This window comes from Hetaerina americana, unplaced genomic scaffold (assembly GCF_022747635.1).
Source record: "Hetaerina americana unplaced genomic scaffold, ioHetAmer1.1.p SCAF_2, whole genome shotgun sequence".
Taxonomy (NCBI): Eukaryota; Metazoa; Arthropoda; class Insecta; order Odonata; family Calopterygidae; genus Hetaerina; species Hetaerina americana.
Window position 1 is genome coordinate 19078132 of NW_027286763.1, and position 24730 is coordinate 19102861.

The 24730-nt window shown below is 34.6% G+C and overlaps 1 protein-coding gene across 2 annotated transcripts in view; it reads right to left on the bottom strand.

Annotated features, from left to right (window-relative positions):
• Positions 1-443: 443 nt before the first annotated feature.
• sp3 (phosphatidylinositide phosphatase spermathreecae) overlaps positions 444-24730 on the bottom strand; it is a 46863-nt gene continuing 22576 nt past the window's right edge. For both annotated transcript variants that reach the window (XM_071585991.1, XM_071585988.1), the window contains 8 exons: positions 24589-24647; positions 16283-16463; positions 15487-15558; positions 13330-13470; positions 13105-13205; positions 10931-11143; positions 10457-10599; positions 444-6601 (listed from right to left, as the gene is read on the bottom strand). In XM_071585991.1, coding sequence (XP_071442092.1) covers positions 5654-6601; positions 10457-10599; positions 10931-11143; positions 13105-13205; positions 13330-13470; positions 15487-15558; positions 16283-16463; positions 24589-24647 — 1858 coding nt within the window. In that variant the 3' untranslated portion in view covers positions 444-5653. The remainder of the gene's footprint in view (positions 6602-10456; positions 10600-10930; positions 11144-13104; positions 13206-13329; positions 13471-15486; positions 15559-16282; positions 16464-24588; positions 24648-24730) is intronic.

The window sequence follows — 24730 nt, forward strand, 5'->3', positions numbered from 1 at the left end:
TATTGTTTCAATTATATTAAGATGTTTTTCACTTTTTCAAATTTTCTTAAAAGACTATCTTTCATCACTCAAGACAAAAAACTCCACTTGACTTGTAGAGGGCACTTTTCCCATTCTCTGCCTCCATATGGATAATTCTAATAAGGATGTTCCTATTACTTAATTTTAGAAATTTTAAACAGGAATATCTCAAGTACAAGTTATTTTAAATAAAAATTATTCCAGGTGGTCTGCAATGATTTTTAGCCTCGATGGCTTAACTAGCTACAGCACTCGACTGGATATTGAGGAGTCCAGGTTCAAAGCCCACTCAAGGCAAATGATTGTTACACTTCGAAATTTCAGCATATTAAGGTATCAATGAATATTTAAAATGAGCATCATAGAAATAACATGTCGGCATATCAACCTGAATTGTGCTAAATTTTATTGTTCTTGTTTACCACCAGGAGAGATTCTTTTGAAAATCACCTATATTAACATCAGTGATTTTAACTAATCTTAGTTCAAGATATTTAAACAATATACTGATGTACATCGTTATTACATGGTTGGAAGAAAACAAACACGTTGGAAATTAAGATAAATATTCTGTGAAAGCATATGCAAATGTGAGGAACTTGGTGGGAAGTGCTTCAAAATATTCACAATATGAATCGAAGCACAAGAGAATAGAACAAGCTCCAAACAATTCCTAGGATACCAGGTCACTGTTTTGGACATTGAGTGGGTATTTACTCAGACTCGAGTCAGTGAAAAAGTAAAAAATCATTCATTCCTTGCGAACCTCATTTAGCAATGAAAAACAGTGTGCCTTGTTAGTAGTAAAAAATACTTTATGATGAATTAATGGTATGGATCTAAATTTAACATAGATTATACTAATCTAGTTCCTATGATAAGTAGAAGATAATAGTCACAAGGACCATCCAAAACCTACCTTTAATTTTTAAAAACCTTAATTGTTTGATTCTATAAGAAGTTGTACTTTAAAAGTTTTCATGGGACTTCTTAATTTACATTTATTGAACCTGTTTGTACAACTAAATTGTTGGTGTTATTTTTCATTATTTTACAATTCTATCAGACATTTCATTCGTAAAACATTAAAATATACACTTTTAAAATATATTTTCCTCTAAGCATTAATTTTACATAATCTTCAATTACATATTTCTTCAGTAATACACTCAAAAGCATATATTCAAGGTTTCATTGTAACATAAGCATGATTATCTTTTCTACAACACTTAACTTTATTTCTAAATCACTTTCACGATTTGCACAGTTTTTGTTTTTAGGAGATATTGAAATGAGAATATTTTAAAATTGCAACTAAATAGGCATAGGCATGTTTATTAATTCTTCTAAAAGCATATCAATTTTAATGGAACAATAGCACACAATAACTGGCATCACAAACATTATCTTACTATTCTCCAAAAATCATTCTATCGTGAATGTATATTTTCTAAATATTAATTGCTGATTATTTAAAAAACTGTAAGCTCATTGCTTCTGCCTAGATAAAATGCTTGGACACCATTAACCAACAATTGAAATTACAACAACAGACTCACAATTCATGGTGAATTCAAAAAATAATGATAAGAAATATTTCACATTTGAAACTGAAATTAATACATTTCATTTCTATACATTACAAGGTAGTTACCAATTCCTATTTTAAAACTCAGTAAACATTACAGCATTCTTTACTAACAAATACTTGCAAAATAAAATACAGTTTTGATATGTTTTTGAGGTTAGGTCTCTATCTGCAAATATTCTACTCCATGACTCCCAATTCTACAGTGACATAAACTAATGTGCTTACCACATAAAATAGAACTATTATTCTATAAATAAATAAATATTCAATTATTAAATTCATAAAAATTATGTACCTAAGCCTTAAGTGCCTTATGCTGTCCAAAATAGACAAAATATACCAAATGAAATGAGCACATACAGACTAGCAATCCTTAAAGTCAGGATCACACTCCTGGCAACACATTGGTATGTTTTGGAGATTCTTGATGGAAAATTGCTCATTAGTAGGGGCACAAATTTCTCCCAATGTGTGCAATTACACAGAATGTCATACGTATTTGCAAAATTTGTTACTTTTCTTCTACAATGCAAAATGACATGATTTTAACAGTTATTAAGATAACTTTTGTGAAATCTCCAGTATTCTGAAGATTTTTGCACAATTTTGACTTTTAGTTGTCTAAATAAATGTAGTTTCCACTAGAAAGATGCATTCCGACTCTCATTTAAAACTAGTCGAATTACTTTGCCATTATCCTGATTCTCTTATCATTGTGCTTCTAAGCTGTGGTGACAGATAGTGAGCATACATCCTCACATCTACCACCTGACGTGCTCCAGAAAAAGTTGTCAACGGGCACTTTAAACATTTGGGGTCAGTGATGCAGAAACTGAATAGGAATCTGATACGCTGGAGCTCCTAAACACTTGGAGGTCTGTGGCCATCCATATTCTAGATTTCTGAAGCCAATTTTAACTGATTTTCCTGACAAATGAGCCGTATTTTTCCTAACTTGCTTCCTGAATACTTGCATTCTGATCAAACATTTTAAGTGAATAATCCCATATGGATGGTAGTGCCACTGTTATCACTGAATTTAGTCCTAATTTTAGTTTTTGGTTTAGTTTCTTTTAGTTTGTTTGGTTGATGGCCTATATCAAACACAAACTGGTAACATTACTACACAAAATATCATTCTCACAGGGAATTAATGATTTCCATATCACATTCCTAACTTTTTCAAAAGTTTAGCCCTATTTTCCAATATTTTTCTCCACAAATTCTTATGAAGTGATTCTAGACTTGAACCAAATATTCCTGACCAGTCACCCTGTTGAAGTGAGAATCAGTACACACCTCAAGTAAACCATCGATGTAGTTAAACTAATATCATTAGTTATATTAGTTATATGCATTGGTGAAGTAAAGATGCACACCACCACAGTCATTAATGAACATGGATCATGTGTGGCCTTGACAATAGTGCACATTATGAAGTAATATATTTCCTTTGTCAGAAATTATTTTTTTCCAACAGAATTCGCTGCCATTTTCCATTTTTTTATCCCAAATTTAGCTTTTCTAAATGATGAAATATGCAACTCTCATTTACCATACATTCATGCCCCTACTCATTAGAACTAAATCCTTGCCATTTAGAAATCACAATAAGAAAATTGCTGAAACACAAGACAAGTGAACATCGTGCTAGAAGAGAGGCATGATAAAATATTCAGTTTCATTATGTATTAACATCATATAATTTTTTTAATCCCTCATGCCTCTACACAACAAATAACAAGTGCTACATATAGCTCTAGCTCTCAAATGCAATGGGCCAAATTCTCTAAATGTACTTCAAAAGGTCAATGACAACTTTTATACATTATGTAAAATAATACAATAATGTACTGCAACTGGGAATCAGAAAATAATTGAGGAATCGAATTGTCTTTAATGTATCCACATTACTTAAACTTAAATAACAAGTAGTTAAATATACTGTTACTGCTTTGAACATGAACAAAAACTACTGTGAATAATAATAATTCAATTCTCTGGTAATAGCATTTCAATGATGCACTGCCTAAAAACTTATAACCATTAAAATGGTTTCTCTTTATTACTAGTTCTAATTTGAACAATAACAATTACTCACACAGCCAAGGACAAGATATTACAGAAATTAAGTAACTGCATTGTATCTATTGACTCAGTGGCAACTTCTCAGCAGCAGATATGACCGAGAGCTTTCCTCAAGTTTTGAAAGTTTCAATTTCAATTCTATCTCTCAAAATTATCTTTAAGCCAGTGCATATGATGGCATATGAGCAGTATCAATCCTTGAAAACTTTTTAGGAAGAAAAATTTTATATTCTGTGACAAAAAATACTATTCAGGAGAAAAGTGATAGTGAAATAAGTTACATCACCTTGTCTTATGGTCCTTTGTTATAAATGCAAAATTACAATACCCGTGCCAAACTTCTGGAAAATTCCACTCAAATCAAAAGATGGAAGTAAATCTCATTTTGCATTTTGAAAGTTACTTCAAACCTTCTGGCCATCTATATCACGTAATAATGCACTGCGTACACACCCTTTCACCCAACTACAATTCTCCAAGCTTCTTCTTTAGCTACAATGCTTAACAGTCTTTTATACTACCAATTTGGGTAGTTTTTAACTATCAGCCATATTTATATTGCTTGCATAACTTTATAGTTATCTAATATTCAGCCAAAACTGCCAGCTAACAACTGCTTCATGAGGCAAGAAAAATAATTTAAAAATATAAACACATTGCATTTGACAATCTTTATACAACAATGTATTTAAATATAAGATTACTTTAGGTGCTTTTTCCTAGAAAATGACATATTCTTAGATAATTCGTTGTAGTTAGAAATTCACCACTATAACAGTGAAAATTATGTTAAGTGTAAAAGCAACATCATTCATTAAGTCTATGCATTAGGCTATTTCATGAATACCACCCTAAAAAGCAAATTTAATTAAAATAAATAAATAATATCTGTATAAACTTTTGGTCCACTTGTATATAGCAGGATTGAATAATTTAAATGATTATTCAGTAAAAAAATGTTCTCACCAAAGAAAGGAGCAAAGCTCTTTCATTTGTGCAATCAAAATATGTTCAATTATTTTTATTTTTACTGGTATTATAGTAAATAAATACGTAATAGCTATGCTCATTGCAAGTTTAGAGGTGTACTTATTCGATCTCCAAAGTTTAGTTTTAAATGAGATAAAAATGTAGACCTTTTTAAAAGTATCAATCAAAAGCTGAATACATCGTTTACAATAAGAAACTGTTCTTGTGCAAATGAACAGTACTTGCATATTTTTATCTTTATCATTTAGAACATCTGCTTAAGTTCTGCATTACACAGAAGTTTGTTGAGCTGATATTGTTATCACACCATTCACTCTTTACTTCAAAAATTAACTGAATCAATCATCTGTTTCTATCCATACTAGGCAATCACAAATTAGCTCACATAGAAAACCAGACTAGCTAAATTGCCACATACTACGTCAGATGGTAAACGAGTATTAAATATGTTGGCATACAAATTCAACGCTTTCTCTCTCCCTTTTAATTGACACTAAGATGCTCCAGGGATGGCCCCGAACACTATTGATCGCTAGTGGTGCAACACTGGCAGCATATATCAGCATCAGTAATACTGAACTGGCTATTTGTCATACAACATTCAATTAATTGACTCATGTAATATACATAGGCTGATGTGAGTTTCACCACTCTTGTAATCAATCCTAGTTATGAATTTTACCTAGCTACTTTAATGAGATCCCACGCTAACCTCACTCAAGTGTAATCAGAATCCAAAAGGTAACAGTTTTCATCTACAGAAACCCTTGAATTCAATAAGTATGCTTATATATGTATATTATGTACAATCTCAAAACAGACTACCACAGACTTGTAAAATCCTAAGCCACTAAATTGAGCTTTTCACATGAGTATGTTACAGCACTGCAATAATTAGGACAGCATAGCATCTACATACTCGGACTCCTCTTAGTAATGAGATTGAAGGCAAATGTAACTTTCTTAAAGGGCTATTAGTCTAGTGCGACAATCTTTCCATTTCTCTTGCAATCGCTTGTACTCCTCTGAGCTCTCTGGAGAGGGCTGGCGAATCGGCCTCAGCTTCCTTGGATCCAGATTGGCCCCAAGATTCTGCATCCCCCTTGCGAGCTTGGAGAAAGGAGCCAAGACGAGTTCTTTGGCGGCCGCCGAAGATGGGCTGGCCAAGGCCTCTGTGAATCCCTTTGGAAAAACTGCCCCGCCTACGGCCGCACCTCTTATGGCACTCTCCGACTGTGATGCCTTGATTCCAAATCCCATGCCTCCATCCTGCACATCCGCCTTGTCCTTGGGCAGCTCCGGGCCATCCTTCTCATCACCCTCTCCACTCCCACAAACCTCCACTGACCTCTGGTTGTCAACATCGCCAGATGATCTCGACAACTTACGGCCCAGCTGCAGGGTGTTGGGTGGGTCGAGGCGTGAGGGTGCTGTGGAAGTGCCAGTGTTGCTAGTATTGTTGGATCCCTCGTTTGTCTCCAAAACCTCCTCAACCATGATCTCAGGTGTGAGGGAGCGCAGGGGTGAGGGGGAGGAGGGGAGATTGGGGGAGGGAGAGGAGGTGGGTGCATTGTTGTCAGGCAGAGGGTTGGGGGAGAGAAGCGGGGGGTGGGTGGGCAGGAGCTGCACCACCCGCCCAAGGGATACCTCATCAATCAGGGGTGCGGCTGGGTATGAGGATACCAAGTGGAGGTGCCTCTGGGCACTGGACGAGTCCTCCCCCTCCCCCTGCTTCGCCATCACGATCCCACAGCTGGGCAGGATCATGTCATGGAGGGTTGCTGATTCATCCGGGGATGAGTCTTGAAGAAGCCCTCCCATCTGAGGCAGCAATGATTCCCCAAAATCTTCAGGTGTCGAAGGTTTGGAATCCTGGCCACTCTCATGAGGCTCCAGAGAGAATATAGCAGTCTGGAAATTTATAAGCAACAATTGTTTTGTTGAAGATATAATCAGATATATATATATATATATATATATATATATATATATATATATATATATGTATATATATATGTATATATATATGTATATCTATATGTATATATATATGTATATATATATGTATATATATATGTATATATATATGTATATATATATATATGTATATATATATATATGTGTGTGTGTGTATATATATATATATATATATATATATATATATATATATATATATATATATGTGTGTGTGTGTGTGTATATATATTAAATATATATATATATATTAAATATATATATATATATATTAAATATATATATTAAATATATATATATATATATATATTTAATGAATGCAAATTAAAATGGACATATGCGAGTCATTAAATAGTTACTTGAAAGAGATTCAGAAGAGTTCCACTATACTACCTTGATCAAAAAGTTCCCGGAATAACCACCGTGTGGCGCTCCCATCGTTCCGATTTGAGTTCTGTTTTTTTTGTTAAATTGGTACATCTGTTGTTGATATTCCCTTTAAATCTTAGTGTCATAACTTGACATTTGCAAAAGTTACGTAGCCAAGAGTACATCTATCTCTGTGTGTGTTGGCGATTTTTTACAATTGCAGAAATGGATTTAAATTTGCAACAACGAACTTGTATTAAATTGTGCGTTAAAAACGGATTTAGTGGCGCACGGACGTTGGAAATGTTGGAAAAGTGTTTCGGCAACGATTCTCTAAAAAAACGGTCGTTTACCAGTGGCACGAGCGGTTCAGAAGTGGTCGTGAGTCAATCGAAGATGATTAACGCAGTGGCAGACCATCGACATCGAAAGTCGGTGAAAAAATTGATAAAGTAAAAGAAATGTTGGTCAATAACCGCAAATTAACCATCGGAGAAATAGCGGAGGACTTGAACATTGCCTATGGATCCGCCCAAGACATTGTGGTTAATGATTTGGGTTTCCGTCGTGTAGCAGCAAAGTTGGTGCCAAAAGACCTCAATTTCATGCAAAAAAGAGACCGTGTTGACGTCGCAAAAGACATGATTTGCGAGGCTGAATCCGATCCCACATTCATCAAAAGGATCATTACTGGAGACGAGACGTGGGTTTATGAGTACGACACGCAATCCAGACATCAGGCAAGTGAATGGCGTTCACCAAATGAGCCGAGACCAAAAAAACCACGTCGTTTTCAGTCAAAAAAGAAGGCAATGCTGACGGTTTTCATGGATTACAACGGTGTAGTGCATCATGAATTTTTGCCAGAAGGCCAGACAGTAAACAAAGAGTATTATTTGGGCGTTATGAGACGTTTGCGTGAAGCAATTCGCCGAAAGAGACCAGAAATGTGGGCAGAAAACTCGTGGATTTTGCACCATGATAACGCACCGTCGCACAGTGCTATCATTATTCGTAATTTTTTGACGAAAAATGCAACAAATACCATCCAACAGCCACCGAATTCACCTGATTTGGCTCCCTGTGACTTCTTTCTGTTCAATCGAGTTAAAATACCATTACGGGGAACGCGTTTTAGCAGCCGAGAGGAAGTAATGGAAAAATCGCAGGAAGCACTGATGGACATACCGAAAACCGACCGTAACTTTTGCAAATGTCAAGTTATGACACTAAGATTTAAAGGGAATATCAACAACAGATGTACCAATTTAACAAAAAAAACAGAACTCAAATCGGAACGATGGGAGCGCCACACGGTGGTTATTCCGGGAACTTTTTGATCAAGGTAGTATGTATGCATGGTTTCATTTTCATAGTCGATTGAAGAACCAAACACTTGTTTGTTTAGTAAAAAGGAAAAAAGTGAGTTTCATGAGGTGATTAAAACACTTCTATTGAAAAGACCTAACACTGAAAGAGATCAAAGCTGAGTTGGATGAAGTTCATAGCATTTTACATTCCTCTTAAATGATTGGCAAGATCCAAGACATTGTGATTCAAAAATCAAAGTCCACAAAATAGTTGAGGACACGGCTTATCACAAGGCAAGGTGCTTTAAATTATGCACTAAAAATTGGATCTCAGCAAGATGGATGCCATGTCTTCTCTCAGTGGAGAATAAACACAGTTATGTGGTCCATTCAGACGCAGATTTGACACTTTTCTGTCACAACCCTGACAGGTTTCTGTGTCGATACATAACCGTGGACAAAAAATGGATATACCACTATACTCCAGAGATAAAGGTTAGTCAAAACAGAGGATTCTAAAGGCGACCCAGCTCCGAAAAAGGCATAGGTGATGAAATCGGCCGACAAGGCCACACTTTTTGGAATGTACATAGAATCATCTGCATCGATTACTTGCAAAAAGGACAAATGATAAATGGAGAGCATTTTATTTGTTATAGCACTGGTTGAGAAAATAAATCAAGAAAAATATCATTTGGCAAAGAAATAAATTCTTTTTCACCATGGCAATACATGGGTGCACATCTGTCCGGTTCCAAGAGTGAAAATTATGGAATATAAGTTCAATTTATTACCTCATATACTATATTCACCAGATTTGGCCCCTGGTAACCTTTCTTTATTTCCAAAATGGCTTGAAAAAATGGCTCAGCAGAAAATGAGGGATGTCATCACCAACACAGGTGACTATTTTGAGGACCTTCCAAAACCCCACTTTTTGGAAGAGATTAAAAAAATGGAGAAACACAGGGAAAACTGTAGCAAGCCAAAAGGATATTATGTTGAAGTATCAAAAACAAATCTACTGAAAATAATGTTTTTCTATTTATTCCTAAGGACGTTGCACAACCCACATATCTATACAAGGGTAATCTGAAAAGTTCTCAGCCGGATGATGAGAATAACAATTTATGTTTTCAAACATGTTTAGTTTTTCAACATAATCTCCTTTATTATTATTACATTTCATCCAGTGGTAGAAGTAAGTCCAAGGGAGCCATTAAAGATTCAAAATATTCCCCTTCAATCTCCTCATCCTCCATGGAGCCTAAAATGGGATGCTGTATCACAATCTGGTATGGTCACCAGGGTTGATCAAAGGGATAAAGCACCAGCTGTGCAGTTGCCTGCTACAGAGCATCTCCAGGGCACCAACCCTTACAAGCTAGCACACCTTTGACCTTACCTCCAAAGACCACGACTCAACCAGCAATCTCTATCCAGGACAATGTATGCCATGGAATCCGACTGACCTGCTGTGGCTCACCACAGGCCTTCCATTTTAAGTGACTCTAAGGCCAAAGCGGAGTGCCACAACCTGGCTTCATCAAGTTTCCAATGCCCTTCAATTGACTGAGTGGCCAACCACCATGATCCTCTTCTACCCTATACAGGTGACCGTGCATGGAAACCATGCAGGTGGGCCATGCCAAGGTGTTCGGGCTCTTCCTAATATCAGCTGATCCACTTGCTGATCAACTAGCAGGGAGTTTGTTTTTAGGGCTATCTCCATACACTTTTGGTCACCTATTACGACAAGCAGGGATACCATAGGAGTATTCACAATCCTCCTACCAGCGGGCTTCCACACTTCAACTGATTCAAACAACTGCCCACAGCTAACTGCTGAATGGAATGGCCTGCAATTTCACGTCTACTAACAGTTATGCCAACATGAGAGAAAAATCATGTGAGTAATGATGCCATCTATGGGTGAGGCCGAAAACATTTCAGACCACCCTTGTACATGGAAAAGGGATATAAAATGAGTATGTTCTATATGCATGTGCATATGTATACATTGTAAGTTCTTCAAAAAACTGGAATTCCACTCTATAATTAAAAAAAGGAAATTAAAAAATACATATTGGCTACAGACTTAATGTAAAGTTACCTTCTTTCCACCATCAACGCCACCACACTCATCAACAACATCATCTTCTTTTCTAGTCGACTGGGATTTAATGTGGAATCCTTGCAATGTGAGTTTATTCAGCTTATTAAACTGTGATGTCATATTAGTAATGGCCTTTGTACCTGAAGTGTTTTAAAAAACATTTAAACTTGCAATTCAGTTTATATACTGACACAAATAAATATTGGAGCAGTGCTTTTGAAATTGCAATACTACATAAATTTCAATAAATGGATATAATTTACCAAATAATATTTTAAGTAAAATTGTTATACACTACATACACTTACTGTTCCTACTTAAAGCACATTGGTTAACAGAGCGATTATTGGATATGGAAGAAGGGAGAGCCTACTCCCAGAATCAACGTGGATTAAAGTTACAATTTATAGAAAAAGTTCATGAGATAAAAATTAATAAAATTATAAGCTTTATACAAATAAGCTCACTAACCAACATTCTTTAACGCCAAAAGTTGAGTTTCTGAGACATTTCGAGTCATGTGAGGGATATTGGTGAAATCAAAGTAACTTAGAGGTCGAGAATGGCACTGGGAGAAAGGCTGCTTGCTCCTTTTCTTCTCCAGCTTCCCTTGGATGAGAGGTGCACTCAAATTCTGTATCTCCAAGGCAACAGCAAAGGCCTCACATATAGCCTTCAGTGATTCTATAAGTAAAATATGCCAATAGATGAAAGATACTCATTAGAGAAATTAAACTTGCAAAGACGCTCCCACATATTCAGTTGAACTAATATGAAAATGGCCACTTGATCTTTGATTGCATGATAAATCAAAATTTAATGGTAATATTTGGCAAGTAAATCATTTATCACCTAATGATTCCTCACTAGCGCATTCAATGGTAGAACATTACACAATGCAAATTTTTATGAATGGCCTCTATTGCATAAAAGCAAAGGAAGCAAGGTAATCAATGTAAATGTTAACATTAACATGAATTAAAAACTTATGAACCACTGCCACAGTTTTGCCTCTGCACCTCTCACTAATGCATTATTATGCCAACAGATACACTATGGTTCAGATGCTAGTGATAAAACACTATGACAGCACAAAGAGAGGGCATGAGATGCTGGCCTTCAACGAGAGAGGGTCCTGAAGTCAGAGAACGGTGATCAGAAAATATCCAGAACCACAAGACCATGAATTAAGGAATTTTTCCAGTGAAGACCACAATGACAAAGCAGTGCATTCCCACACTGCGGTGGGCATCCATTTCCCTCTTGAAGACACCCACTGCAATGCAGGAGGAACGTGAGAGCTGCAAATTACTATGTATACATCAAAACTCTAGTTTTCTCTTTCAATTTTATTTTGCGGTGCCTTGTTGAACGAGAAAATTTGCTGTTTTTTCATCATGAATACCAGGGTGAGCACCAAACAGCAACATGAAACATGAATGGGACTAGATTATAAATTCATTTGATGGCTCTCAGAGGTTTTTGCTTTTGAGGTGAATACTATTTCCCGTAGGTATCGACAGGCTAAGGAAGAGGCATTTATATTTTTGATGACCCTGATTCATCATATCCCATGAAAAACATAGATCTAATAATTTACAAATATTTGCTTGTGGGTCAACTATTTTTAAGGGCCTTGTTAGCCCTGAGTGTTAATTTTGTTCCTTAGTCTTTAGAATATTTTGATTCCTACTCCAAAGGTGTATATCATGCAAGCAGAAGTCATGACATCAGGATTTTGATCACATTGAGTGAGAGATAAATTTTCTAACACAGGTATCAATTATTTCCTTAACTTTTACCTACCAAGTTTTTGCTTTCGGGTCATCAGGCTAAATGAGTGCATTAAATCCGTTAATCCCAAACAAAGAAATGCATCACTTCATGGGCATTACACATTAGTGGTAAAGTTGCAACTGAGTGCAGAAATGTTTGAGTGTCACAAATTTAAAAAATATTAAAAAATAAAACTTCTAATAGTTATTTTTGCATTTGATCTATTAGTTTTATGCATGATTTTATTATCCAATAAAAGAAAATGGAGCTATTTCTCCAGACACTCAATGCCCGCCAGACAAGCTGTGTTAGGGTCTGATAACTTTTTAAGGTTGGAGTACCTGCCAGCCACTGAATTACAGCATAATGAACATCATCATCACCATCCCATTAGTTGGCATTCCAATGACTGTCAACAGATTGTTGTGAATGACAATACCAGGTCAAATCATGCCAAAATAGTAACCTTATGTATATATGTGGTTCACAATTGTTTATGTTGGCTCAGAACTGGATGTTAGAAATTTTTATTGAACAGTTCTATGAAGAAGATGATTAATAAAACTGATCCTACTTTTCTCATAGTTTTATCACACAACCGACACACACCCAATAGATAGTCCAAAGTATATTATAAAAAATAAATATGTCAATGGGTTCCATTAATGAGGTTTCCACAATATTATTGGTTCTCAGAAATGCATCAATATCACAAAATGGAGGCTCACTGCCCACATTATTCATTATTTTCTCCCAGTTTATACAAGTCTCCCTGATCAATGGCCATGCAAAAGAGCATGAGTATACCATAAGATATAAACTCTTCAACCAATACGTTTTAAGAACTGTAAGTTCAAATCACACTTTACCCATCATCTCCTCTTCTGTCTTGACAACAACAGCCATGTTGTTGAAGAAACGTAAATTGGTAGATCTGAACATATGGAAGAAACCAGATTCTTTGTTTATCCTGAAAAAATCAATTTTGTCCATATTATCAGAGAGATTCAAACAGAATGGAAAAATACTCTTCCAAAATTGCAACACTAGACATGAGTATGTTTGTCAGAAGTCAACTAAAATCAAATTCTAACCTGTAATTAAGTCTAAAACAGTGATAGTGTTTCGACTGTTTGAATAATGAAGCAGACTGCCCAGGACCAAATTCAATCAATTCCATATCCTCCAGCATCACTCTTTGGTACTTTGTGACTCGATCAATATGCTCATCATACCTAGGAAAAAATTAAAATTAACACCAGCATAAGACCTTAGCCAAAATTTGATTTCCACAGAAAATACCTGTAACTAATCATTTTGGCAATGTAAACCAAAAACATTTATAAATGCAATTTCAAAGTACATATTTGTGAAATTGGAATCGCCATGCTGAGCCCTTCAATCCAAAGATTGATGGATTGCACTCCTCAATTCTTCTGTATCCCATAATTTTTCTATCATGTCCCGGTAGCTTCCTCTTCTGCACACTACATCACTCTATATTTGACCGATGCATTTGTCCCATAGCCTTCCTCAAGGGACCCTCCCCCTTATTTTCCCCTCAACTATATTCTTTATAGATTCAAAGAGGCTTAAGGTGAGCCCAATCCATCTGGTTCTTCTTTTACTCGGGGTGCTTAATAGGGTCTATTCCTCTTCTATTCTCCTGTGAACCTCTATATTTCTGACTTCTATCTATTATTTAAGTCTTCAGAAATTGCCTCCAGCACCAAGGTGTTTCTACAAAAGATGAGGCTAGCCATTGCAGGAATGGATCTGACCAAACAACGTCTTCGGCAGGTTTCATCAAAGCTTCCTCCAAATTAAAGCTAAGGACCTTGTTAACAACTAAACTTTCATAAAATGAGAACTTTTCTGTGGCTCTAAACACTGAATGAGCATTCTGTGTCTAATACAATCCTATGGGTTCAAATTCAGACTTCAATACGCAGAGGAAATCACTTTTGAAAATAAACACCTCTATTTTTTCCTTCAATTTATGGACACATTTTGTAGCGTGATCTTGAGTGTCCTAAAAAAGTCATGTGTAAGAGACTGTCACAAAAGGGTAACAGTAGGAGGATCACAAATTGTATTCTTATTCCTTTGTAAATTCTAATCAAGCCCATCAAGAGGGGATTCAAATGATTGACCCCAATCAAAATATTTGGCCACTACATTTACTCCAATGACACACAGACATGAATCAGTCTTAATGGCCTGCAGTGTCAAATCATTCACTACTATTCCCATTGAGCCTTATATCCTCGAATGCATCATCATGCATAGTAAATCTGTTATTTGTTAAAGACCCAGAATGCTTTTAACAATCATCCTAGATTGTCTCAGTTCATTATTATAACTTTTCTCTTCAAAATAAACTGTTTTCAGGAGGAAAATAACCAAAAACCATTTCTCAATTATGAAAACACTTCTAGCAAGTGCCAATGACATGGAGCCTTTTAATAATATCTCTCACCTATGCTGAGCCTTTGCTATCTCGGCCTGAAACACCACACAACTACAAAAAATTCCTTCACTGCTAACTAAAGGTCAACTGTTCATAAGGAATTTCACCATTCAGAAAAAGTAAGAACCCCTTATGCTAGCTGTTAATCTTACTTGGAGGACGGAATCATTTCCAGATTTTCTTAGGAACTTATTTTAAACTTAACAAGGACAGCTGCTTTTCACAAAGGCAGCAACTCCAAGCATTCAGTCTGAACTGTCATCCACAGCCTCAAAAACATCTTCAATTTAACTTGTACCTTGCTCCTGTTACCCAAATTCTCTCACCTCTTCACCCAAAGAATTACAGAAATTTATGATTTATAGTCATTATCAACAGGATTTTAAATGAAATGTCTGAATGGGAAATAAAGCAGCTTTAAAATGAAAGAATTATCATTAACGTAATAAGTGCTTACCAAAAAGCATACTAATTTCCTTCCAGCAATACCAAATTTTACCTGCCTTTTTTAAACTCATCATTTAGACTACAATCAGATATAACATACTTGCTTTTGTGGGTAAAGGGCCACATAGTATTGCTTCCTATCTAAGAGACATGACAGCCAAGCAATGAAATTATAAGGCAAGGGAACTCCAAAAGTAAACACAATTTAAGTATCAGCCATCATAATCATCTAAAATAGCCACACATTTCTTAACTTGCTCCAACTTACAGAATGTCTGCCAATTATAAATAATACTTTTTCCTTAATTTCCCATTTCTTAATTATTATACTTACTCAGCAACATAATATGAATCTCTGGCTAAAATCAAGATTGTATCCATTTCAGTTTCTTCAGGATCTCCAGTACTGAAAAAAGAGAAAAAGCTATTAGGTACCTTTCACCCGCTTTCCAAGGACCTAAATAACTTTTCCATAGATGTATACTACCAGCCTAACATTAAAAGTGAAGAATTAGATGGAGAAGCCAGCAAAAATGAATTAATGAGGCAATGTATTATTCTCCCAACATAGGCATGTGCAAGTAACAAGAGCAAACATATACCTATTCAAGGCTCTATCCTTCTTGGTAAAATTTATGAAGGATTCAATCATTTTTCAATAATGTATATAATCAAATTTCAGTGATACCAACACACAGGCAAATGCAATAATTTTATTTTTCTTTGATTCCACATCACACTTTCAATAAGAAAACAGAATCAGTAAAAGGTTGATTTCAAGTAAATTATTCTTGGCATCCTCTTACACCTGAACGAATATTATTGAATGCCAAATTTAGAGTTCCACAGAGAAGGCAATAGTTCACTGCATTTATGAGCAACACTATAATGCACATTTAACGGATTTACTTGGAAAAAATAAAGTATTCATTCATTTTTATTTTGAACATAGCAAAAATAGAAAGTAAAAAAGGTTTATTCTAAACCATCATAAAAAAATTTAAGGAAGAGATTTAAGAGAATCATGCATTTAAGAAACCTTGCATGTCTTCAAGAATATACCTAACTAAACAGCAACAGAAAGACTAGTATCATGATGTAAGCAACGACAATTAAAAATTTTTACATACACAGGGTCAGCATCTATGAGACCCCATGCACCAAGAACTTCATCTGAATCACTAATAAGCATTTTTTTGCAGTCTTCAATAAGTAGCTTGACATGCTCAGCTGTAGCAGCCGCATCTTCCTCATCTGTAGCACCAGCACCTCTCTCGTGTTGACTAAACACATCCTCTGACACAGGATTTCCTACAGAAAATAGTAACTCACTAAAGAATCATCTCAACATGGCCGAAGTTATAAAAAAAACACATGACAGCAATTCAAAGACCAAGAAACATGTAAAAATTTTAAATAGAAACAATTCTGTTTGGGAGACAGCCACATTACAAAAAATATGATAACCATTACATTATTATTATTGGCATTGACACTCCAAGACAGAGTTTAAATTTCACCAAATCATGCAAAAGTTATCCAAAGGCTGTCAGGAGGCATAAATGATAATTAATATTACTGAGTAATGAATGCAATACATTTCAGCTACAAGATAATCCACATTTAACCATGGATCTATAAAAATTAAATAAATCATGCACCATCAAAATTCTTCTAAAAAGAGAGAGCTGGAGAAATTGAGGGAGAAATTTTCCCAAAGTGGATACAATAAAAATACACTCCAAACACATAGAATGTTGTACCTTATGGCTAAGCACGCACACTAAAATATAAGAATTTTACGACTAAGATAAGAATCATCAAATAACTAAAACACACATGAATTTATTGGACAAATTGAAACAGCTGTGAAGAAAATTAATACACTTGCCAATTATACATTATATAGCATCATTGTCACTTCATTAATTCAGTTCAATGTTTGAAAAAGTTCCACTGAGAGTAAAAGGTTATCGTCTATGCCGTCATTGCCATAACTGTTTTTTTTCTAGAACTGAATAACCCCCTTCCTTTTTATTTATCCAACTTCTTCTTTGGAATCTCCCCAAGCACTTTCTTCTACTTTATCATAGTCCTGGGCCATTGCTTATTATTAACCAAGTAGTAGCACTTTTCCAAGACACAAAAATTTATTAATGACAAGGCTTCAATTAACTACATTGTCTTCATCCTCTGAATATAATGTAGTATAATTTATAACATTTTTAACTACAGGAAAAGTGCTACAGTTTGATCATTAATATAGTCCCATACCATGCATGAAACTATGCAATTCATCAATTGTTAGTTCAAAGCACATCCTTGGCATATTCAATGTTATTATCTCTGTCAACAATGATGTATTTTTTCTGAATGAAGTGGGTACCTTTTGGTACAGGTGAGAGATCATGATTGTTTACAGTGAGATACCTCCAAAAAACAAACTAAGGTATTCCCTTTGAAGAATAGCTATAGTTAAGAATACTGAACCCAAGCAAACTACTTGAAATGATAAAAATACATTTGCATCAGCAGAGAGAAAATTGTGGCAAATAGCAATCATTACAAAATGGACCGTTACTGATTTAAAATTATGTTTTTAAGAAAAAGTCATGGAAAACTGTCACAAGCTGCAAAATGTTAAAGACTCTGTTAAAAAAAGACTAAACCCCAAAATAGTTTCATAATAATCATGCATCCAGCAATAGCATTATCCCAGGCCATAAAATACCAAACCTAATATTGAAATATCACATTGTTATTGCATGAGTATTACAGTTTGAGCATGTACCAATAAGGCCTATATCCAAAGATTGTGAACTGAAAAATTTTGCAGCTTTTCATAAATTTCTACTTTCATAGGGTTATTATTAAAAAAAATATGTAATGAAGTATGTAATATAAATGAAATATTAAAAAAGTATGTACTGTAAAACACTTCTTTAAAATACAGATGAACAAATATATGCTTACACACTTGTGAGGTGTTCAAATGAGCGCTGAGCATATAAATTACTTTGGTGCCATCATCACATTGGACCTAACTTGGGGAAAACATATACATATTACATGCAGTGCCAATTGAAGAAACTAGCACAGTTTGTGAAATGCAAATTTGGAAATATGGAGATATAAAAGTGAAGGTAACATGCTATATCCATTATTTTGAGCTCACATTGACCCAGCAGTGAGCATTTTGGACCCAATCCACAGACACTGACTCAGAAATTGAACAAAATCTAAAAAGAAGCTGCTAAGTTCATGAAAAACCATCAAGATAGAACACACAGCACCAAGTGACCACTGCATAATCTGGGCTTGGAGATATTTATAGTCAACGTTAGATTACACTTATTAATGAGTATAACTTGCGTGATTCTACTCGCAATGCCCAGAAAATAATCCTAGTCCCATCCTAGACTAGCAGGTCAGACACAAGTAAGAAAATTATAGATGTGCTTGCTGTCATACAGATTCAATCACATCACCATTGCACAATACATGACCAAAGCACAAAAATATGGAAACACTGCCAAGCAAAACACATACCCCATCCCTTAGACACTCTCTCTTCTCTTTTAATTCATTGCTGGTATCCCAATATCACCACAACCAATTGTGAGGTTTTGTTTGAATGGATTTTCATTTAAAAATTCAATTGTTCCCAGCTCAACTTTGTGGAAGTTCATAGTCATTAAATGAAGAACAAAATGTATCTTTCCACTAGTCTTTATTTATGTATTTTTTTAATGAGGAAATGAATGTCCATTTTTCAAAATACTATTTGGCAGACAATAGTTAGACAAGTAACTATACGTACACTAAGCTTGGTAAAACTGATATATATTTGAGATGATGAGCAAACCTCCTTAATTCAAGCAATCCACACCTGCTTTCATTGAGTTCATTGAATTCAATGAATCATGACTTGACCTAAGACAAAAACATCATTTGAGATTCAGAGCAAGAGCAATAGTATGAATGCTTCAGTCACTAGCAGTTACACACTTCCACTTTGTCTTCCACACTAAATCTCTATGCTAAAAAATGTTTTCCTTTTACTTTCCTTGTGCTTATCATTGCCCCCTCCCCTCCCACCTCTCTCTCTCTAATGCACTTCATGGTAGACCCCAGAAGGATAATCCATTTAGTGATTAGTTGGGCAACTTATTTACTAGTACAGGCTGTTTAATGATTGGATAATTTCTGATTCCAGGTTTTTACAAATAAAAATTCATTTTTCAGGGTTTTACGCTATTTCCCTGATGTTATCCAACAACACTGCTAAATTAACCTGGGCACATATTTCAGAATTTTCTCTGAGAGCACAAGCATCATTCATGAGCATATAATTAAATGACAGGAATTCACAAGAATTGGAACTATACGGCCAAAACAGTGGATAAAATGAAAACAAACTGTAATGGCAAGAAAAATTGAATTTGACAAAAAACCTTGCCATCAGCAGTTTTTTAAAGATTTCTTTTCACTTAAATATTTTATATCAAACCCATTGCATTTACATGTGGTGTATCTGTAAAACACTTTACATTGACAAGAAAGAATTTTTCTTCATCCAAGGTAATTTCAATGTTTCTTGATTATATCCACCAATTTGTATGGCTCAGGATTTAATAAGCAAACCGACTCCCTGGCTCTATTTAACCTAACAAAATAATTGTCATTTTCCTTAGCTCTTACTGCCCAGATATTAAACTGAGAACTGAAACAGTACATTAGCAGCCTTAAAAATCCTGGGGTGTAAATTTTGATGTGTAACCTATTGGGTTTAGCAGGGTACTGATTCACTAGTCTGTATTTTGCCTGCTACATTCACTATAGTATATATTTTTGTTATTTCCCTCTTACCTGGAATCGGACCTAGAAATGAACCTTGTTTGCTCAGTGATAACTTTTTAGATGATTATCTAGACAACACTTAATCAAAGATTATAGAGCGAGGGGTCCTTTTAACTGTCAACTTTTCTCCATTCGAAAAAATGTTTTTAAATTTTTTTTTCCTTCAACAGAATCAAAATTAGGAATCTTAGAGTTATAATATAGCCAAAAAAATTATTGAAATTTTAATTTGAAGATACGTGCTATTGATATTTATTCAAATACTGAGAGGTATTTGTCCTGCCCTTTAATATTCCTATTTAAGCACAATCAAATAAATCTTTCCATTTGGATTTATATAGAATATTGTCTTTTCCATCTTTAACATGCCAGATTTCCCAGCTCATTACGCACATTTTTACTTAAAAATGTGCTCTAAAATCAGAAAGTGCCTCATGGGCCGAGGGAATACATAGTATAACTTGGAGCTTTAAGTCAGAAGCTAATCTGTCAGAAAAATACTTAGTATTAAGTATTTTTTTCCACATCAGGCTTAGAAAATAGTTGCTTATAATACAAACATCGATGATATCAAAACAAATAACAGAAACTAAGGGTCGCATAAAAAGTTAAAATGATAATAACTTCATGGATCTTAAGGGAGAAGATTGCCATGCAGGCATTTAAACTTAAATTTTTGAATAATGCTTCAGAAAAAAGTAAAAAGGCAGCTGAAAGGCATTTGGGCCCTTTGAAGACAAATTTCCTTAAGTCTATCATGAATAAACATTGATATATATACTGTAGCTTCTGATTGCTTAAAGTGGCAATTCCATTTTCTTCATAATAAGTATAAACATGAAAATAGCTGCATCTTTTCCACCTGATGCAAGTATTTTTCGTAATTTTTCTAGCCCAAAAAATCAAGATGCATCTTATGGGCCAGGAAATACGGTAAATAATATTATTGAAATAGAATAAAAGATAGCATCCTTTTTTCAGCTTTTCAAATGTGAGCGTTGGCATTAGGCATTAATATATTAGCAATGCACAATTTATTCATATATATGAGCTATTTACCTATGCAACATACTACTCTCCAAACTCCATGTAAAATCCTTTCACAAGCAAAGCTGCAAATCCTGCTAGTATACAATACATCCAATTTCTACTAATTTATCCCTTGATGTTATCAAGGGGAAAAACACAGAAGCACAAAATGCTAGACCAGCTACCAAAATCTCCAGGGAGATTGAGGTGGCCTAAACATGTGTGAACTTCGGTGTGAGGGATTGGACTAATGCTGCAAAATACGGGATACTCTATGCACGGAACTGCATCCGAATGTCAATACATGGACATGGGGAATACAATGCCAACAGCAACAGTCCCACTAGGCATTTATACATTTTTCTCACCATTTGGTAACCTACTGAATTTACAGTTTTTGAACCTACATAGAAAGAAGCCTTGGACTGGGAAGTGGTTTGTTTCATTTAGGCATCTGTTTATTAGCTGCCACATTAAGTATGGATGCCACATTAAATGCTAATTCTTCTCATTCTATATTCTACAAGAACTTTAATATTATATGGATATCCCAAACAAAGAATGCATTAAAATGACATGTAAAACTTTCATTCAAATGATGTAGTCATTGGAAGGACCTTGAAAAACCTATTTGACCATTCTCCCAATGCCATCAGCCCATAAAAACTCAAAAAAATATCAACATGATTACCAGTAAATTTGATAATACAAATTTTCATTGCAACTAAAACTAAGCACTTGAACATTTTTGGCCAATCACAGATGACACCTTCCTGAGGGCTATCAACTTCATTAATTTTCTATTGAAAGTGTTAAATATTTTAGGGCATAATTATTGTTGGAGAAACTTTTTATAAAAGAATTGAATCACAGATTATTTGTTTAAAATGAGATATAAATTTATTTAAAATTATAAATTAAACTCTAAGACGGTAATATTTGTCATCAGCAGTTTTAGATAAACTGTAATACTAAAATCAAAATAAAATAACTTATATCCAAATGCAATCATTATTTTCTTGCTGACCCATATTCAGTCGATCCATTTTGAGTCATTCAAAAAAATTAGATGTCACAAAACAAGTGCTCCAAGAAACAACTTTGAAAATTTGAAGATTTATGCTCATATGCAATGAGTGTTTACACCTTTAAAAATAAAGCGATGAAATGGGATTTGAATGCAGTAAAATCATTATTGAAAAAATAGACTTAGCAAAATTCCACATCACATTTACATATTAAAACTATGCAATTGATGTTAACAATTATAGCAATATCAGTTCACAAAATGCTAAAAATGCAATGCAAAAAACCTGTCATGCTATAGTGATAAATGCAGTGCAGAATTTTACTAGGCTTAATCATTAAACAGAGACTCCACTAGGTAACACCTGATGTTTACTTCAATAATATCACACTGAAGTAAAAGAATAGAACCAGATGACACATGCATAGAAGATCGTGATCAGAGTCACCTGTAGAAGACAGGAATACAAGACAGAGAAATTCCAAAATGAAGATGAATATGGATTCAGGAAAAGGATCTCCTTACATTTGTAAACTTAGAAAAATTATTAGATGAAGTCAACTGAGACAATGCCACCCTTTCTGAAGAATGTCTTTTAACAGGGTAAGTGCGATGCATAGCCTCCATGAAGACTGAAAGGCTGCAAATCAAGACTCACAGTCACAAGCAGAGTGGAAGCAATAGTACAGAAAGGAGAAAGTCAAAGCCATGCATCATTTTTCATGTTTAGATCAAAGGAATGTGAGTGAAATTACACTGATAGCTAATTGAATCAAAATTTAGCATATGGAACAAGTAAGCATTATTGCAGTGAGGGGGGAGAAATAATTAAATCTGAAGAGGACACAAGTTCATTTTCCATGATGAAGAATATTACAAGACAGAAGGACATGCATAAACGTGACACACATGAAAAATGCTTTTTTCAGAATGGAACAGTATTAAGAGGAGAGCATTGTCAGTTCTCTAAACTATAATCTGAAATCCATCTCTCATGAAAACCCCAACAGCAACTGGGTATGTATGCATGTAGTTAAACATGCTTAGCTTGCCCATGTGCATTTAAACTCAGGCACACACTCCAGAGCACACAAGAAGACACTTGTTTAACAGATTAAACTTGAGCAATGGCCAATTTTCAGCATGAGTAAATTGCCGTAAGTTTTCAATTAAACTAATACTTATTATGAGGCTGTCACTTCAGTATTAACTACACACACGGTTGGTTTCATATTATCCATTTCAGGTAATTAAGTGATTGGCAATTACATATTAGGCAAAAAGATAACAGAACCTCAGATAGACATCCATAATGGAAAAATAAATTAAGGAATGCTTAATTTCATACATTAATTAAGTCACCAACTGGAAACAATTATGAAGATATGATTCAGTCCTTAACCAAAAGACCTCTCATGTCATTCCAATTATTTATGCTAAAAGCATTGATGGCTGACTATACCAAAGACCTAGGAAAAATCAAGTTTAAATATTTATTATTTCATACCAATTTTATATCAATGGATTCATAAAAAGCTGATGCAGTCAACATCCCATGCACAAAATTGCACTTCCGGAGGAAAGACCTAAGCTTCCAATAAATGAAACCAAACGACGATACACAACACTTTGCTTTAGAAATTGTATAATAAGAGTGGAGTTAAAAAGTTAGAACCCATAAGGGGCATTGGAAAATATCCAGTGTCAATAAAGCATTACATAAATGCAGCAATTATAACTTTAAGTTGTCAAAGCAATAAAGTATTGCCTTTTCAGAAAAAATTATGGCCTACAACTCTCTTCTGACTGAGTTTAGTAACTGGTAAATCTAATTCATTACATGGGTCAGTTAAATAAGATATTGAATAATGGAATGCAAGCCTGTCAAGTATAAATAAAGCAGGTAAGATAGAATTTGGAGGAAAATAATTTGAATTGTCAACAAAAGGCAATGCAAGTGATGATTCTTTTAGTTGGTACCAACGGGTAGGCAATCAGAATGAATTTTAGTATTTTCACAAATTTCTTGCTATTTAAACTCTTCAAACAGACTGGAATGCATACAGTTACCTCTAACATTGGATATTACATCAATACTTGGCTATAAACATTTTTTTTTCACTAAAAATAGGTATTATTTTTCCATTTATGGCTCAAATGCATTGAAGATATTTTCAATATTAAGCTATATGTTTTGAGAAAGGATATCATATATGATTACAGTAGCTTCTATTTCCAACTTTCAGAAACATAACTATGCTCCATATACATGTACATTATGATTTTCAGACTATGGGTTCAGAAAATCATGTAAGAACATACCGTTCAACATACCATAAGTCGATGAATTATACTAATTAGAGTAATAATGCTATTGGTTAACTGTTAACTGAGGGGTAAGCAAAATTTGGTTCTTTCGGATAAAGCATTAGGATAGCTCAAACTAAAATTCACACGCATGCCCTTGAACTTAATGCACTTTGCTGGAAAAATAACAATAAAATTAATGTTCACACTCACCCAACATTAGGTCAATAGTTGCTTGCCTATATACATCTTTGAAACGATTTAGATAGTACCTGGGAAGAGAATATAAGCCCCACTTAATCTTCAATTATGTATTAGTACAGATATCAGCATAATATGAAGAAAATCCTGATTC